Below are 17,816 nucleotides of genomic sequence, written 5' to 3' on the forward strand. Positions count from 1 at the left end.
CATAAGGGGTAATGATTGTTATTATTTTAATATATTTATCTAGCAATACATATTTAGTCAGTTATCTAATAATAGGTATAAGAATAAGCAGTGTATAAATCCCTATTTTATGTAAGTTACATAGAAATACTGATTCTGATAGAAGGGCCCCACAATAGGCCTCAAACTTTAATATAATGTTCATTATTTGTTTACCAGCTATGGAGCTCACATGTGCAACCACAAGAATGCTAACAAAGATATCTCCATTCTGTTTTGCTCAAATTCCGTGACCAAACCAAGCATGGGTGGAGGCATGGTACAGAAAGTCCCCCCACACTCCCCAATATGGGAGTTGGGGAAGACACTAGCAAAATGGGAGATCATGAAAAACTCATGTAAAAGGTGACCTCTGAACTCTGCTTTGAAGAAAGCCAGGGATTTGATGTTGTGTATGGTAGACATTGAGTGGGCCAGTTTGGAAAGAACATAGTTGTGTGTGAAGGGAATGAAAATTGGAGCATACGTATAGCTTATACCATCTCCTCCTGCCTAACCCAAGGAGGAACCTATCCATCTTGTGACCACCTAGGTCAACAGAGCTATTCTTTGCTTCACCCAACTCACAACCCTGCTGACACATCATTGTTGCTTATTTTGGCTTATGTGTCGTATGTCAACCAATGAAATTCTGTATTTTACCATGCCTCTTTTGAATATTTGGGTATCAAACTCTATAAATACAAGGTCTTGGAAGAAGGGGGCATCTCAGATCGTGAGGAAGATCTGAGGTCCACTTCATTAGAGAGGACCATGAACCATTTGGTAAAGTGCCTTCAGCTCAGAGCTCTGCCTCAGTCTCTTATTGTAGACTGGACAATTCTAATCTCTACAAGTCTTCTTCCCTTGAGAAAATAAAACAAACTGGCAATGACAGGATATCAATTCCAATCCTCCAGCAATACTGAGGACTGAACCCTAACCTAGGCTGGAAAGTTTTGGGGGTGGGGAAGGGGGAGATGGGGTAATACATTTCCTGTCTTCAAACATCTACAGGGAAGTATGGTCCACTGCTTCCCTCCCTTATTCATCCTTGAATCTTGCTCCATAATGACAAGTTCTTCCCAGTAATGTGGCCTAAAAGTCTACTGGTTTCATTTTGATGTAATTCCTTTTCAGTTAATTCTTAGTAAGGGGCATTGATATTTGAAGACATATGAGGAAAGGCTGGGCAGGCAGAGGTGAGAGCACACAGAGAATTCTGGTCTCCAGGAGCCACTGACCTTGGGGAAAGAACAATGAATTTGGAACCAGAGGACTTGGACTGGAATCTTAACTTGGTATGTGGCATTAGGCAAATCATAACCCCTCTGGCCATTTCCTCATTTGTAAATCAGTCTCTGAGGCCCTATGACTAATCTTTTCTTTGGCCCCTTAAGATGGCATTTGACTATTCCTCAGTAACAGCTCCGCTTTCCAGGAAGCATATATCCCAAACAATTATCCATTTATTTCAAACTTGCTTTCTGTGTTAGAAAAACAAATCAGATGCCTGAGCACAGAATAGCTGTAAAACTTCTTGAAAGAGGCAGAGAAGGGCTTCATTTCAGAGCTGACTGTTGGGAATTCACCTCTAGCATGACCACCTCTTGCCCTGAAATTAGTATGTCCCTGGGCCCAGCAGTCAACAAGTTTCATTTATAGAAGATTTGTTTTTTTCACCTGATTTTTTAAAAAAGTCTTAATTTACAGAAACAGTTTACCATCTCAGGATAGATAAATAGCAACTTTTCTTCCTTTTTTTTCCATTGATTATTATACAATGTAGCACTGACAGATACAGCGACAGAAGAGCTAGGAAATGAGACTTAGATGGTGTGGAAAATTGATGGAGAATGCATAATACCTCTGACAAGTTGTCTGAGGATAAGCAAAAAAGGTTTCCTTCTCCCTGATAATTTACAAAATGTTCCTTATTCAGGCAAATTTATCCCTATTTGCATTCAAAACGGTTTACTTAGAAAACCCAAGGGAGTCATCAAAGATACTGAGGCAATAGCTTCAGTCAAGTAGCAGAATAAAAAATAAGTCCAAATAATCATCAGCAACATGTAGCAATTACAAAATCCAGGAGGAAATAACAGAAAAGGAAATTATATTTAAAATAACTACAAAATGTACAAAATATCTAGGAATTACACAATAAATAAAAACCTTTAAAAAAACTGAAGCATAAAAATGTTCTTTACACATTCATTAGATTCCCTCTCCCCGCCTCCCTATCACCACCATGAATACCAAAGTATGCTGATCCCCACTGGAAATTGGGATATAGAGGACTCAGGGTATATAACGATGTTGCCACAGATCCTAAAGGTCCCATACTACATGGTTGGAAAGAGGGAGGCAGCACGTAGCTCTCACATAAAAGATCACAGGCTCCTAAGAACACTGTCCTGGGAAGATTCAGCTGGGGAATGACTGCCACCATTGGCTAGAGACACTGGAAACTCCATTTTTCCATGAATGTGTTATTCGCTCTAGAACCACACAAAAGGTTACAAGGAAAAGTGGGTAGGATATGAGTAGAACCCAGGAACTAAGAATTAGACAACTCAAATTTACAATCAAGGACAGTGGAGGATCTGAGTGTTGTGAATGAGATGCTGAGATGCTCCCTAGGCATTTCTCAGTAATGGCAGTGCCTGAAAATCTATTGGTCCAAGGGCTAGGATGTACATTGGATGCAACAAGATGAATAGGACATTCTGGCCATGTTCCCAAAACAAGGTAAAATGGGAAATAGCCAGCTCCTGTCTGTGGGAACCTTGCCAGGATTATGGGGCTAGACATGCCAAAACTTCTTTCTTAGGTGGTAGGATATGCAAGGGGTAAACTTCATCAAGAATATCTCAAATTAACCGTGTGCATAAGACTCAACCACGGGCAACAGAGGATGCAAATTTGAGTTCATCACTAGGTTTTCTTCCAGAAGAATACTTGGGTGAGATATCTCTTCTTGGCAATGGCTCCACACTCTGGACATTTCTTAGTGGTCTGGAGAGGCAAGAGGAAAAGTTAGGTAGTTCAAGAGGATCCATTATAGCCCATCTGCCAGGAGGGAGGACAAACAGCTGGGTTAAGAAACAGTCAAATATTGGTTCCACCTATATCCCTTAGAACCTCCCTGAGCATCCCAGAGATTACTTCCTTATTCTTTGTTCTATCTGTATCTTCTACCTTTAGCTGCTGAAAACCCCTGGCTCGTGGTAGTCTTCCAAATACAATGGCTATCTAGTGATTGATTCTGAGACCATGTTTCTAGAAGGCTTCTGGCTAGACAGTGGAAGCAGCATATTCTGTAACAAGGGGCAATTCCAGAAAGAGACAGAGAATAGAATTAAGCTTGAAAAATCAGTGAGGGGCTGGGAGAAGGGAAAGAAAACGTCTACCTGTCCTGTACTGGCTACAGCTAGTAATTCAGCAGTTTGGTGGAAACCTGGCCCTGACAAGTGAATCTATAGTGCTAAAGACAACAGGAATCAATTCTTTAAAATGCACACAGATTGATAAAGGCCTCCAGGCCCATGTCTGGGGGAGAACTATGGGATAATGTTCCCCCACAGGGGAATGAGAGCCCTGGGGTGGCTGCTATAATGAACCTGACAGGAGGGACAGAACTGTTGTCTCCTGCAGAGTAACTCTGTAGACACAGGAGTGGGAGGAACAAAAACAAGAAGTTAAGCCAACCTTGAAATGCCATTCCCAGCATGCCTTACAGGAATGAAAGTCACAAGCATGGCACTGAAAGGGCACCACATCCTCAGCACTGCAACCAGGACAATGGAAACCTTCTGAAAGAGGGTTGGGGTGGAGAGGAGAGACAGGGACAAAAATTTGTGCTGGACATCCAGAGCTGTGGCCATCTCAGGGGGATCTTAAAAGGGTTCCTAGGGGGAGCTCCATGAAGCCATATACGGTACTCACTGTAGTTCTAAACATGCACCACAGTGCCAGTTCCATTTCCAAGTGCCCCACCCTATACTTAGCTTCTACTGGAGGTGAAATAAGAATGACCCTGGCCTCTTCTGTCTACTGCCAATGACATGAAATTCATAGGCAGTGGCAATTAGAAAGCAACACAAAACAGCTTACTGAATAAAACTCTTTGGGCAGCTAGATGCACGGTGGATAGAGTGCCAGGCCTGGAGTCAGAAAGACTCATCTTCCTAAGTTCAAGTCTAGCCTCACACTTACTAGCTGTGTGACCCTGGGCAAGTCACTTAACCCTGTTTGCCTCAGTTTTCTCATCCATAAAATGAGCTGGAGAAGAAAATGGCAAATCATTCCAGTGTCTTTGCCAAGAAAACTCCAAATGAAGTCATGAAGTGTTGGATACAACTGAAATGACTAAACACCAAAAAATAAACTCTTTACTTTGACATTCAAGGCTATGTACAATATGGATCTAACCTACCTTTCTTCCTTTTTGCACTCAAAAGGCACACTGTATTTTACTTTCATTTCTCACTGAATGGTATATGGATACATAGTGTTGTTACACTGATCCTATTTTTGAGAATAGAAAATTAATATATGTACAGCTATGTTTTATATATACATATATATATATATATTCAAATTAGAATATATATGTATATATGTGGCAACTAGGTGGCGCAGTGAGTAGAGCACCGGCCCTGGAGTCAGGAGTACCTGAGTTCAAATCCAGCCTCAGACACTTGACACATTTACTATGTTACCTTGGGCAAGTCACTTAACCCCAATTGCCCTGCCTTCCCCCCTGCAAAAAAAAAGAAAAAGGAATATATATGTATGTATGTATGTATGTATATATATATATATATATATATAGAGAGAGAGAGAGAGCGAGGGGGGGGGGCGGGGAGGGAGAGAAGGAAGGGGGGAGATATATATATGGGGGGGGAGGAACGGGGGGGAGAGAGAGAGGGAAAGGTTCTAATTTGAACACTGACAATTTTTCAGATTGTTCACAGAATTCATAGTTAAATTGATTAGCAATTGATTTGAGTTTAATTTTTAGTTCTAAAAAATGAACCATTATCCACTTTTATAGAACTGAAATGGTGGCAGGCATCTGACTTAGCTGTTAAGTAAAATCCTAATAATCACCTCCATCTACTTCTATAAACACCATTATCAGAGCACTTTCCACAAAATGAAAGAAACATAAGTTGGATCATTTTGTATTGTCCATACTCTTAAAGTCAACTACTACTAGTTTTCCCCCAGTATCTTTCAACTCTAATAGTTTTGCTCGCTCTTAATCTAATTCACATGTTTGCAGTGCATGGAGCTGAGTGTGTCTGGGAGGTCTGCTGGGTAGCAGACTAGCACGTGGCTTACATCTTTCTAAGGAGCTAAATGTTGAAGTGAGACATGTGGCCTTTTGTCTGCAGAGATGGAGACCTACAATTTAGCTTTCTGGGCTTCTCACACAGTACTCCCCATCCAGGACTTGATATTTTGGGTAAAGAAGTTCCTGACTGCCCTCTGTTCATATTTACCCCTCCTCCACCTCTTTGGGAGCTCATGGGATCCTTCCACGCTTGAAATGGACTTTCCTTGTCCCGTACTTCTCCTCCGACTTAAATCCCTCCCTTCCTCAGCTCCCGCCTCCCTCAAGAATGTACCCCTGATGTTCCCAGCCAACAGTCCTCCCTGCCTTTTCACATTTCCCATACATAGCAGCTTGTACTTCTCGTTTGCATTTATCCCATTCTCTCGTATATCCCACTTATCCAAGCCTTCACATTAGTATAGGCACTCTTTAGAGGTTAAAACTGTGCCTTTCATTTTAATATGAAATAAGCCCAAGGCTCAGTACAAAGTAGTTCTTTAATACGAGCCAAATTAAATACAAGCAAGTGACAAAATGTGTGGTGCCAGCAGAAAGCGCTATGAATGGCTGGAAAAAGGGGAGCCCTGCATTGGATGCAGTCACCAAGGTGTCGGGAAGGAGGTGGAATTTGATGTGGGCCTTGAAGGATGGAGATGATCTGGAATGGTACAAGGCATTCAACCCTAAATCTCTCCTGAAAACCATCACCTTATTTCTGTTTCCTTTTCTGTGCTTCTCAAACTTGATTCCAACCTTCAAGTCTGTGTCCAGCCCAGAGATGCCTCTGAAAGCTTGAAACACACGTTTTTAAGCTGAGACTAGATCAAGACAACTACGTCTGTCCTTTTGCAGCTGGACAACACAAACATTATCATGGTGGCAGAGACCTGGATTCTAATCCTGGCTCTGTCATTAAAGACTGCCTCTATCCTTACCTGTAGGATGAGGGAGCTGAGGTGATGTTTTCTAAGGTCCCTTTCCAGGTCTGACAACCTAAATTTAAGGAAGCTTTTCAGCACAGGGAAGATAAGATGGCGCCATTGTCTCCAACATTCCCTGTCTTATACTATACCTCCTATATATAGGACCAAAGATCTGGAGCTTGAAGCGACCACAGGGACCATCAAACCCAACGCCCTCAATTTACATATGAGGAAACTGAGGAGAATCAAGGAGGTAAACTGACTGGCCCAAGCTCACACAGGTGGTAAGAGCTAGAGGCGGAATTTGAATCCAGGCCCATTTCTTCTGTCTCAGGCTGCCTGATGGTGACGACATAGGACCTAGCACAGTGTCTTACATAGAAGGGGGATGAGATGGGTCCTTTTCAGCCAGATCAGCCTCAAGTTGGCAGCTTTAGATTGATTTGGTTGGAGTCAGAAGAATCTAAGACAGTAAACTGAAATCTAAGAAGGTACTGCCCTCCATTGACAAAGGGAGTTTCCTTATCTGGAAAAGTCCCAATACCAATGAAATTACAGGTCCCGTCACTATTGCTATATGCAACAAAACGTTCAGGATTGTCACTCACCCCATTCCAGTTCAACATTAGAAGGGAGAGCAGGGATTGGGTCAGGCTCCAAGCTTGTTGGCTGGTGGCTGGCACCTTCAGGAGATTTAGTTTCTGGAGATTCTGATTTTCTTAGTTTGCAGCAAAAGGAAGAGATTTTGCTTTGAACTTTCCTGGATTTCTCAGGCTCAGAGAGGTCTGTGGGACAGAGACCCCTGGTTACAGAAGGCAAGCTACAGCCCACCCTGTTGTATTCTCAGACACTCAAGTCATAGCATATCCTAAGTTGTTACACTTGTTTCCAGAACATTCCCACCTTGATTGCACTATCTAGATTCTTCCCTTCCTTGCTTCTCCCACACCTCCCACCCCCATAATATACATCATTTGAGTCTGGAACACCGGGTGTAGTTATCAGGAAGAAACTAGAGCAAACATGATCTTGGGGAAAAGTCTAGAGATCCCAAAATGACTCAGATCCCTTCATGTTTAGGATCTAAGTGTGTCACAGAGGAGGGAAGGAGGCAGAGTCTCTGACTGAATCATCTATCTTTCTATAGACAAAGTAAAGTATCTTCCTCATCTCACAGAAACCAAGCAATTTTTTTTAAGCAAATGAGATAATCACACTAAAACAGAACCTGTAGTTGGATGTCCTGGGATCATGGTGATTAGAGAAGACAAGAGAGCCCAGGTTCATGGGATACTTGTGGAAATGGGAAAGAAGCCCATGTCCTACCTGGTTTGGACTGTGCCACGAGTGCCTGCACTTCAGTTTCTTCCTCTACTTGTGGGCCAAGGCTGGAGGTTTCTGGGCGGCTCTTCCAGGGAGATACCAGTGTCCCTTCTCTAGGGCATGTCCCTGTCAAGTCCATACACATTTGGAGAAACTGCTTCTTATGGTGAGGGCGAACAAACATGGCGAACTCTGATAAACAGAAGGATAAGCCATCAGGAATGAGAAGAACTGGTCCTGTTCCCCGCCCCCCCCCACTCCCTTGCTTTATCCTGGGGTTTATCCTGTCACCTGCTGCTCCAAGGGCCAGAATTAGAATTTGCAGCTTGGCCTCTGAGTTGCCTTGGTTGTATCTTGACAGATTTGTCCCACTCTATATAGTGTCGAGCCCTCTGAAAACAGAGAACTTCTCATCTCTCCCCAGCTTGAGAGAAGCAAAGAAAAAACTCTGTGAATGGGATAAGAACAGAGTTTGTTGCTAAGTGTGGCACTGGGAAGAAGTCGTGGCCTTTATATAATAGCCCAGAAAAAGGCAGAGGGCTTGGGATCTCTGGAGCTGGAATCTCTCCCTAGTTTTGCTTTAAGGTTTCCCACTACGTTTCTGGGAGCTCCTGAAAACTATCCTATTGATTTCAGGGGGTCAGTCATAGGGACCAATAGAGAACTTTTCTTTAGTAGACCTCATGTCTCTTTGCAGAAAGGCAGATAAACAGCTGGCCAAGACCAAGAAGTCTATGAAGACAGGTTGCTGTGTCTATCCAGACTGGGTTTTTAGGACTGTTCCCAAGGCCAAGATGGCATACAACACTTACTTTGTAGAAGAGGCAAATCCTCAGGTTTCTCAGTGGTAAGGGCAGCAATCACAGACACCATTGCTTCATAGTTATCATCTTTCTTATAAGCAGAGAGGGCTGAGGAGAACTGGCTGTAACAGCTTGGACCGAGGGATTTCTTGACATCTGAAAGATAGGCTGCGATAGCGGCATGTCCTTTCTTCTCCCCTGGGGCTTTTGGCTCCGCTTTGGTTGTGCTGCTCAAGATACTTAGGTGATTTTCTCCTAATAGAGAAGGAAGGCAACATTAAAAAGACTCTCTTTGTAAATAGGTAACTTCTGAGCTGCAGCTGGCAGAGTGGGCTGGGGAAGCAGCATGGAGGATAAAGTACTGCCCTGGTCTGTATACATGGGCACACGATCAAGTTTTCTGATCAAGGAACTAGCTCAAATGAAAAAAAAAACACCTCAATCTGACAAATAGAAAATCCGATTTAAAAGAGCCAGAAGCAATCAAATATAGAAGAATGCTTTATAAACCTAAGGATTCATATTACTACTGGGGTAAGGACTCACTATTTGACAAAAACTGCAAAACAATTTGACAGAAATTATGTTTAGACTAACATATCACACCTTCCAACCCAGTAAGCACCAAATGGATACATCATCTAGATATCAAAGGTCATATCACAAGCAAAGAGTCTTTGATCAAACAGGGAATAAAGAAAATCACAAGTGATAAAGAAAATTGTGATTATATAAACTTTAAAAGTTACTGCAATTAGAACTAAAAGGAAAACAATTGGGAAAAAATCTTTACAATAAATTCCTTACATGTAAGATGCATATGTATGTATGTGTGTGTGTACATATATATATGTATATATGTATATACAAGACAGTCAAAGGATGTGAATAGGCAGTTCTCAAAAGAAACATAAGCTTTTAACAACCATATGAAAAAATGCTCCAAATTCCTAAGATGACTCTTAGGCTCTACCTTACACCCCTTACAATGGCAAACATGACAAAAATAGAAAATGACGATTGTTGGAAGGGCTGCAGGAGGACAAGAACACTTGTTGGGGGATCTGTGAAGTGATCCTAGAAACCATTCAGTGAATTCGGAACTAGACCCAAAAAGTCATTCAACCGTGTATACCCTCTGACCCAGTGATACAGCATAGAAAGAAGGTAAGGATCCATCCAAAAATATTTATAACTTTTTCTTGTAGCGAAGAACTTGGAGATAAAGTAGATACCCCCAAAATGGTGAATGGATGAACAAAGTGTGGTTTTTAACGTAATGGAGTATTACTGCATGATAATATTGCTTGCCTTCTCAATGGATAGTTGAGGGACAGGAAGAAGGGAGAGAATTAGGAACTCAAAAATTTTTAAAATGAACATTTGAATAAAGTATAATTTTTTCAAAAGAGAACTCTAATAAATACAATGACCAATTATGACTCTGGATGACTGATAATGAATAACACTTCCCACCTTTTGGCAGAGGTGATGGACTGGAGAAGTCAAATGAGAAATACATTTGGAGACACGTATGGACTTGTTTTATTCAACTTGTTATAGGGAGAAGCTTTTATTTTAGGGAGGTGAGCAGAGAGAGAGCTACAAGGGAAAATGTGTGGGAATACTGATACCAAAAAAAAAAAAAAGGACAAAAAAGAGCATCAATGAAACATCTTAAAAATATATAGGAGAGTAGAAGAAAGTTCAAAAGGGACTCAGAGAAGAAGGTGAATGAAACACCTGAGTAATATTTAGTATATACTTTAAAAAAACTGTACAGTAACAATCCTGTTTATGTTCTTTATACAAGGAAATGTTCATATTTGTCAAATTCATAATAGTAATAAAAGAAAAAATGAATCTTAACCTCTGTAAACAGTCTTTTAAGGCCTAAAGTGTCATAAAAAATAGATTTATTTTTTTTCTAAAGGGATATAGCATACATTCTTTCTAAATATCCATTACTGGCACCATTCTCTTTCCTATTAAGAATTTAAAAGGTAAAAGAGTGAAAGATTTGCTTTGAACATTCTGAAGAGTCTGGCCACTAATGTGTCTATTTCCTCATTTCTCTGTTGAACCAAGGATGGAGTTCATGGGAAGGTGCCTAGATAAACATCAGGGTACCTTGGGTGGTGATCTCAGATACCAGGTGGGTTCCGCCCTGGTTCAGATGAATGTCTGAGTTCAGCTGTTGGGCCACACCCTCCGAAAAGGTTACTTTCATCTTATTTTGCTTTGTTTCTGTAAAGAAAACCATGTGTGAAAACAATTGTGGATCTTCTACCTACGGAACATCAGGAAAAGCATAGTCAATCATGTAAAGTCATATCTTCTTCCACTTCTATATCACCACTGAACAGGGTCCACCTTGGGACCGAACATGCTGAAGATACTGCTAAATAAAACTCATTTGGTTGGGCAAGGGAACATACAAATATGATGGAGCGCACCCACTCCTAATTAAAGCAACAGGGAAAAGAGAAGGTTTGGCTTTCTCTAGGAGCCTTTGACCTCTGCAAAGCGGAGTTGACAGAGGTACCAGCAGACATCTGGGAGATGGCATGAGAGTTCCCAGCCAAGCCTTTGTCTTTAAAAGGCTTGCCCTAAGTGCCACCAGCTTTTCTTCATGACCCATGACTGAGCTCTCTCCAGGAGCTGATCAAAATCCCTCTTGAATTTGTTTTATTGAATTTTCAGTCTGTACCATCTCCTGAAGAAGCAGGTTCTTAGTTTTCTCTGTTAAACAAAATGGAATCTTCTTTTTATTTGCCCCCAACCAGCCTCTGCGAAATGTGTATGGAGAAGGGAATTGATGATCCCTTGATTTTAATATTCAAGGCCTGGATTCCAGGTAGGAAATCCATGCCTCCCAACCCCAAGCCTCCTTCCACCAAGGGTTTTACTGTGGCTCTTTAAATGCCTCTCACCCTTATCCCAAACTCTTAGCTAGGCTTGATGTGGTAAGTCTCATTCTTGGGCTCACTGACATTACAATCTGTATTTATTTTCAAAGAACTAAGGCCATTAAGGCACTTCTCCCAGTTGCAGCTGTGATCATTTGTCCAGTCCTTGGGAACATCAGAGGAGGAACACTTAACAAAATTCAGTGACATATGGACACTCCCTCAGGGGAGCCTTAGCAGGGATGGTATTCCCAATAGCAGAATGTCTAACCAAAATATAAGTGCTTTTTAACTCTAAACCCCCAACACCCAATGAGATAATTAATAGTTCAAGGAAAGACCAGCCTTTAAAAGAAGCCTGTTTAACTGGCAGAGTCCAAGTGGTTACTATAGAAAAAAGGAAAAAAAAAGGTATCTTTGAAAGAAATGGAAAGAAAGTTCAAATAAGGAGAAAAGGGAAATCCACAAAGGAGGCAGGACAGGTGTAAAATCAGAAAGGACTTTGAGAAATATCTGGTAGGGGACTCTAAAGCCAATAAAAAGGGTCTTAAAAATATAGGATAGCTTAAGGATGGTGGGGCCAAGGCGGGGCTTTTGGGAGAAGAGGAGGAAGAGGTGGCTGACAAACAGAGAATTCTTTCAAAATGTCTTCATTTAGGACATTATTAGGAAGATGCCTATTTCAAAACTGTCCCCTAAAATGAAATGATTGAGGGTACTAGGGAGAAGGTATTCCAATACTTGGGACGATATGAGCCAAGTAGAAGAGATAACTGTGGAAAGATAACCAGGATCTAAATTAATTCTAAATTAAGATTGAAACTGGGGGCCTACTGATCACACTGGGTGATCCATTCTTTGCAATGGTCTGGAGAGTGGAAGGTACTATATCACTACAAAAGAGAAGAGGTGCAGAAGAAGACAAGCACGGGTCAGAGGGGGAAGTACTCCAAAGGGGCAGGAATACAGGGCATTGTGGATTAGTAAGCCTTGTCTCAATACTGTACCAGTTGGTAGAAAATATGAAAATGTTGTATATACACCAAAATATTCCTAGAAGCACTTTTTATACCAGTACAGGAAATGAAGATGTCCACGGACTGGGGAATGGCTAAACAAACTGTGGCACATGGATGTAGAGGTAATGGAATATTATTGTGCCTTAAGAAATGATGGAGGGGCACCTAGGTGATGCAGTGAGTAGAGCACCGGCCCTGGAGTCAGGAGGACCTGAGTTCAAATTCGGCCTCAGACACCTGACACAATTACTAGTTGTGTGACCTTGGGCAAGTCACTTAACCCCAACTGCCCTGCCTTCCCCCCTCCAAAAAAAAGATGGAATATGAGTAATTCAGAAAAGCGTAAGACTTATATGAACTTATGTAGCGAAGTAAAACTGGGAAAACAATACAGATGACTGTAACAATGTAAACGAAATGAACAAAAACAAAAACACTCTCAAGACAGAACACTGTATCGACTAAAATGACCAAACTTGAATCTGAATAAATGGCAAGAACATACAGGCTTCCCTTCCTTCGTTAGAGGCAAGGAACCATGGGTATGGAATACTGCATATCCCGTCAATCATGTGATGCTTTATAGTTAATTTTACAGAACTGTCTTTCCTTCTTCTTTGTATTTTATTATTTGTAACAAAAAATGGTTCTCTGGGCAGAGGAAGGGGGGGGGCATATTATATGGAAATGAAGAGTAGTTGTTGAACACAATGTGCCAGGGGCAGCTAGGTGGCACAATGGATAGAGCACTGGGCTTAGCATCAGGAAGACTCATCCTCATGAGTTTAAATCCAGCCTCAGATAACTTACTGCTGTGTGACCCTGGACAAGGCACTTAACCCTGCTTGTCTCAGTTCTTCATCTGTAAAAAGCTAGAGAAGGAAATGGCAAATCATTACAGTATCTTTACCAAGAAAAGCCCAAATGGGGTCATGAAGAGTGGAAATGACTGAAAATGACTCAACAACAACACCATGATGTGCCAAACACTGTCCTAAGCACTGGAGATACAAAGAGAAAAGGCATAACAGCCCCTGCTCTCTAGGAGGCTAACAGTCTAGTATGGGAGACAAAACCCAGACAGTTCAGCAGAAGAAATGGCACTGAAGGCCTGAGGGGGCATCAGCTGGTCAGATGTCAGTGCAGGAGTCTGCCAGACATGGAGGCAAAGCAGATGGTAAAGCCTGGTGAACACCAGGAAGCCCAGGGCTCCTCCCTCTCATTGGAAAGCACAGAGTCAGTGCCTTTCACCTCACCTGAGCCATGTGAGGAGTGGAGTGGGCCTGATGGGTTCTAGGGCAGCTCTTCTGGGAGAAGGGATGAAGGGGAGTGGGGGGGGTGGGAAGAAGACAATGACCATAAGCTGTGCCATGCCTTCCTGTCTATAGAATGAATGTTGATGTAAAAAAACAAATGATTTCTGCTTGGGAAAACCATGTTTGATATTTACTAGAAAGCTTCAGAGGAAGTTAACAGGTACTTGGTAAAAGAGAACTAGTAAATGTTGTCAATGTACGGGTAGTCTTTCAAGAAAAGCCCCTAATGAGGTTCCACACCAAAGGCTACTAAAGAAATCGAGTCTCTGGAACCGTAGATGGGGGGAGATTCATTACTTGCACTGAGACCTAGCTGTAATGGCAAAAAGTAACAAAAAAAAATTACCAAATCTGTGAGGGAGGGTTGAGAAATGGCTGGCGAATTTCACATAGAAAAAATACATTTGGGATAAAAAAAAATCTGTACCACACGTTAAAATGAGGGCCTGTGAACGTATGCATGCTGTGGTAGAAAGAACACCAGAACTGAAATCTGGAGAACCTTGCTTGGTAAATGAAGCTCTCAGAGTCAACTCCACAAACATTCCCTAAAAAGCATCTCTGCTTAAGGAGCTTGGGAAGATAATGTGTAGAGAGATGTTGGGAGGCAGCTGTAATGACAGAAAGCAGTTCAGACATGGCTTGTGCAGTAACAGAGAGGCAGGGGAAGGAATGTTTATGTAAGGAAGGTCAAGGAAACAAGCAGGAAAAGTTAGTTAGAAGGCAAAGGACACAAAAGGGAGTAAGGTGCAGTGATCCCAGAGAGGCAGGCTGCAGTGGGGAAGAAGACAACACCTGATTTGGACATGTTGGGCTTGAGATGGCATGTCCAGGTGGAAAGCTGTTGATGTAAGAATACTGTTTAGAAGTACTGATTTGGGAGTTCTCTCCACAGAGATAAAGGTGCTCAGGAGAGCTGATGAGCTTGCTAAGACAGTGGGCCAGAGGGATCCAGAACTGAAAGGATCTGAGGCCCATAGAGGGTATATGACTTTACCTCAATAGAGATAGCCTTTGAACCAAGATCTTCTGACTTCAGAGTCATATCATGCTGAAGAGAAGAGGGTCCAAGACGAGCCCTTTGGGGACAATCATGGTTAAAAAGCTGGACATGAATGATGATGATGATCCAGAATAGGCGAACAAATCTGATTGTTCAGAAAGGTAAAAGGGGAACCTGGAAAGGCTGGCGCAGAACAGTGGAGAGAGGGTGGAATTTGCAGCTGGAAGACTTGATTCTGTGAGTGATAATTGTTAGTGTTTTTGCTGAGTAGGAAATAGCATCACCGTATACAGTTCTGTAAGAATGCTGCCCTGACAACATACTGTTAAGGCCCCAACAAGGAGTTTGGGCAACTTCAAGATGGGTCTTTGAATCAAATCAGAAATCACCATCTTCCCCTTCCAAGGAAAAACTCTGCTAAAGTTACACCTGAAATTTCATTGGCAGTTTTGGTCACTAAACTTTAAAAAGGGGTAATTCAGAGAAGAACTAGAATGATTAGATATTGGACAGATTCATGAACAGAGAAGGCAGCACATGGTGGATAGAGCTGGCCTCAGAGGCAGGGTGACCTGGGTTTAGGTCTTGCCTAAGACACAAACTGGTTGTGTGAGCCTGGGCAAGTGACTTAATTAACTTTCAGTGTTCCAGGCACTGAACCGTCTAAGACTCTTAAGTTATCAAAGAGTTGTCAGATTTGTTTGTACTGGTAAGAATTTCCTCATAGAGAGTTAACACTGATGAAATCTCAGAACCAGACTGAAAAAGAGCCAGAGGTAGCTATCATAACAAATTGCTAACTTCAAAGATGATACCTATGTCCTTCCATGGGATCCCTCTTGGGGTTGGGTGGACCATCAGTCTTACCTAGTGTAGTAAATATATGCTCCAGAGTTCCAGGGCTGTGAGGAAGCTGACTTACGTCGCCAACTCCCACCCCATCTCCACCCTTGTTTAAGGCAGTGGGGCTAGTGCACTTTATACCATTTGCTGCTTAATCTGCTCCTCCTTCTCCCTCCCTCATCTAATCTACTGCCAAGGCTTATTTATCCTACACCTCCAGGGTGACCTCAAACACTTGTGAGCCTATCACACTTCCAAGCAGGAAGCATGGCCAATTGGTGCTCCCTACATACATTTCCCTTAAACAGGACAGTGAGTAACTGTCACAGACAAAAAAGAGGCATAAACTTCTCCAACTTTAAAAACAGCAAAGAGACCATCATCTTCCCAAATCAGAATAAGGGAAGGAACATTAAAGGGGAAAGTCACAGGAGGCTGAGGATCCTTTATCTGCAGACTCCAGAAAGTGAGAGCCACTGATAAGCACAGAAGTTCACACAACATCCTTGCTGGACGGGTCCCTAAGGAATTATCTAGTCCATCCCCCTCCCTTTACAAATGAGAAAACAGAGGCCAATGTAGGGAACAGTCAGGGAACTGGGCCCAGAGGAGAGGCAAGGAACCATCAATCAGAAAATTATGAAGGCCTAGGTTTGAATCCCACCTCGGACAGGGTAAAGTGATCTTGGGTTGGGCACTTAAATTCTCAAACTCAGTTTCCTCACCTGTAAAGTAGGCAAAGTGGGGCAGCTAGGTGGAAGAGAGGATAAAACACTGGGCCTCGAGTCAGGAATTCAAATCCAGTTCAATCCAGTCTCAGACATTTACTAGCTGTGTGATCCTAGGCATGTCAACTTAACCTTGTTTGCCTCAATTTCCTCATCTGAAAAATAAGCTGGAGAAGGAAATGGCAAACCACTCTAGAATCTTAGCCAAGAAAACCCCAAATGGGGTCACAAAGAGCCAGAGACAACTGACGTGAATGAACAACAACAAAGGTAGGGATAACCACACTTGTAGCATCATCTCACAGGGTTGGTTGGGACCAAATGAGAATGTATATAAAGCCCTTTGTAAACTACTGAGAATCAGGCCTTAGAGCTGGAAGAGACTTGGGATCATTTAGTAAGAGACTTGGGGTCACTTAGTCCAACCTCCTTATTTTACAGATGAAAAAATCGAGGCCTAGACAGATGAAGTAATTTGCCCAAGACTATACAAGCAGCAAATAGGAGTGAGAGAATTTGAACCCACACTGTATGGATCTGCATCTAGTCTTTTTACTACATTAGAATCATCACCATCATCACCATCACCATCACATCTAGATCCTCTTCATTGTCTAGAGCCAAAAAACAACCAAATTGCCTCAGACAGGGTTGACTTGTGCTCTTGATGTCGATAAGGCATCTCTTCCCTGACCTTCCACTTCAGGTGCTGGTACAAGCCTTTTGGGCTGCTCACCGTTTGGATCCTGGCCCAACTGCTCTCTTTTCTCACGGGGCAGGCTGTGCTCAGGTTTGTAGCCACAGCTCTGCCCAGTCAGCTTGAGGCACGCTTCTTCAAACAGTTTCTTGTGGTGTGGCCGGACAAACTGGTAAAATCCTGTCCAAAGAAGAGGCAGCAAGTGGTTACCATGTGGAAACTGGTCCCTGAATTAAGAAGCTGGTCAAAGGCATCGATATAATTTCGGTACAGTATGAAAGACTAAGTTAGATTTCTGAAGGAACACAGAGAATTGGGAAAAGTCACAACACTCTACTCCATTGGAAAGTTTTGACCCTATTGACCAAGCTTTTGGTTTAGATTAGTTGGAGCAGAATTCTGTGAGCTCTCTGAACAGAGACTCAGATGGTCTTAGAAGAGCTAGCTGCATTATCAAAGCAGAATATTTAACTAGGGGAAAATGACAAGTATGGCAATACGGCAGGGCAGAACATTCTTAGAGCTAAGACATATGCTCCTGTTCAAATAAATATGCTAGTGAGGCCAACGGAGGACAAAAGTTTTGTTAATGTTCAATTTTCTTTGGGATTTTCCAGCCCAGAAACATTTCTAGGAAGCAGTGACTCCCCCTGCCTTCAATGTACTTTTCTCATTTATTTATTATTTCCTGAATAACTGAATTGTAGGAGAACTGAGGAGAGCAGTGTCACTGTCTCAGCCCAGTCTCTCTCTGTCACATACATATATTCTCTCTCTTTCTTTCTCTCTCTCTCTCTGTTTCTCCCTCATTATCACAGTCTAACAGGCCTCCTCTGCACCTCAAACATCAGCACTATCATTTTATTTTGCTCCAGATGATGGCAGGATGC

At 42.2% G+C, this 17,816-nt stretch overlaps 1 protein-coding gene across 2 annotated transcripts in view; it reads right to left on the reverse strand.

Annotated features, from left to right (window-relative positions):
* Positions 1 to 1,490: 1,490 nt before the first annotated feature.
* Positions 1,491 to 17,816, reverse strand: part of RTEL1 (regulator of telomere elongation helicase 1) — a 94,681-nt gene continuing 78,355 nt past the window's right edge. The window contains exons 29-35 of one of the 2 annotated variants that reach the window (XM_036750451.1): positions 16,966 to 17,106; positions 10,542 to 10,658; positions 8,421 to 8,666; positions 7,612 to 7,800; positions 6,894 to 7,070; positions 3,730 to 3,833; positions 1,491 to 3,036 (exon numbers count right to left, since the gene is read on the reverse strand). In XM_036750451.1, coding sequence (XP_036606346.1) covers positions 2,956 to 3,036; positions 3,730 to 3,833; positions 6,894 to 7,070; positions 7,612 to 7,800; positions 8,421 to 8,666; positions 10,542 to 10,658; positions 16,966 to 17,106 — 1,055 coding nt within the window. In that variant the 3' untranslated portion in view covers positions 1,491 to 2,955. The remainder of the gene's footprint in view (positions 3,037 to 3,729; positions 3,834 to 6,893; positions 7,071 to 7,611; positions 7,801 to 8,420; positions 8,667 to 10,541; positions 10,659 to 16,965; positions 17,107 to 17,816) is intronic. The other variant, XM_036750453.1, reaches the window with a different exon arrangement.

Source organism: Trichosurus vulpecula, chromosome 3 (genome assembly GCF_011100635.1).
Source record: "Trichosurus vulpecula isolate mTriVul1 chromosome 3, mTriVul1.pri, whole genome shotgun sequence".
Taxonomy (NCBI): domain Eukaryota; kingdom Metazoa; phylum Chordata; class Mammalia; order Diprotodontia; family Phalangeridae; genus Trichosurus; species Trichosurus vulpecula.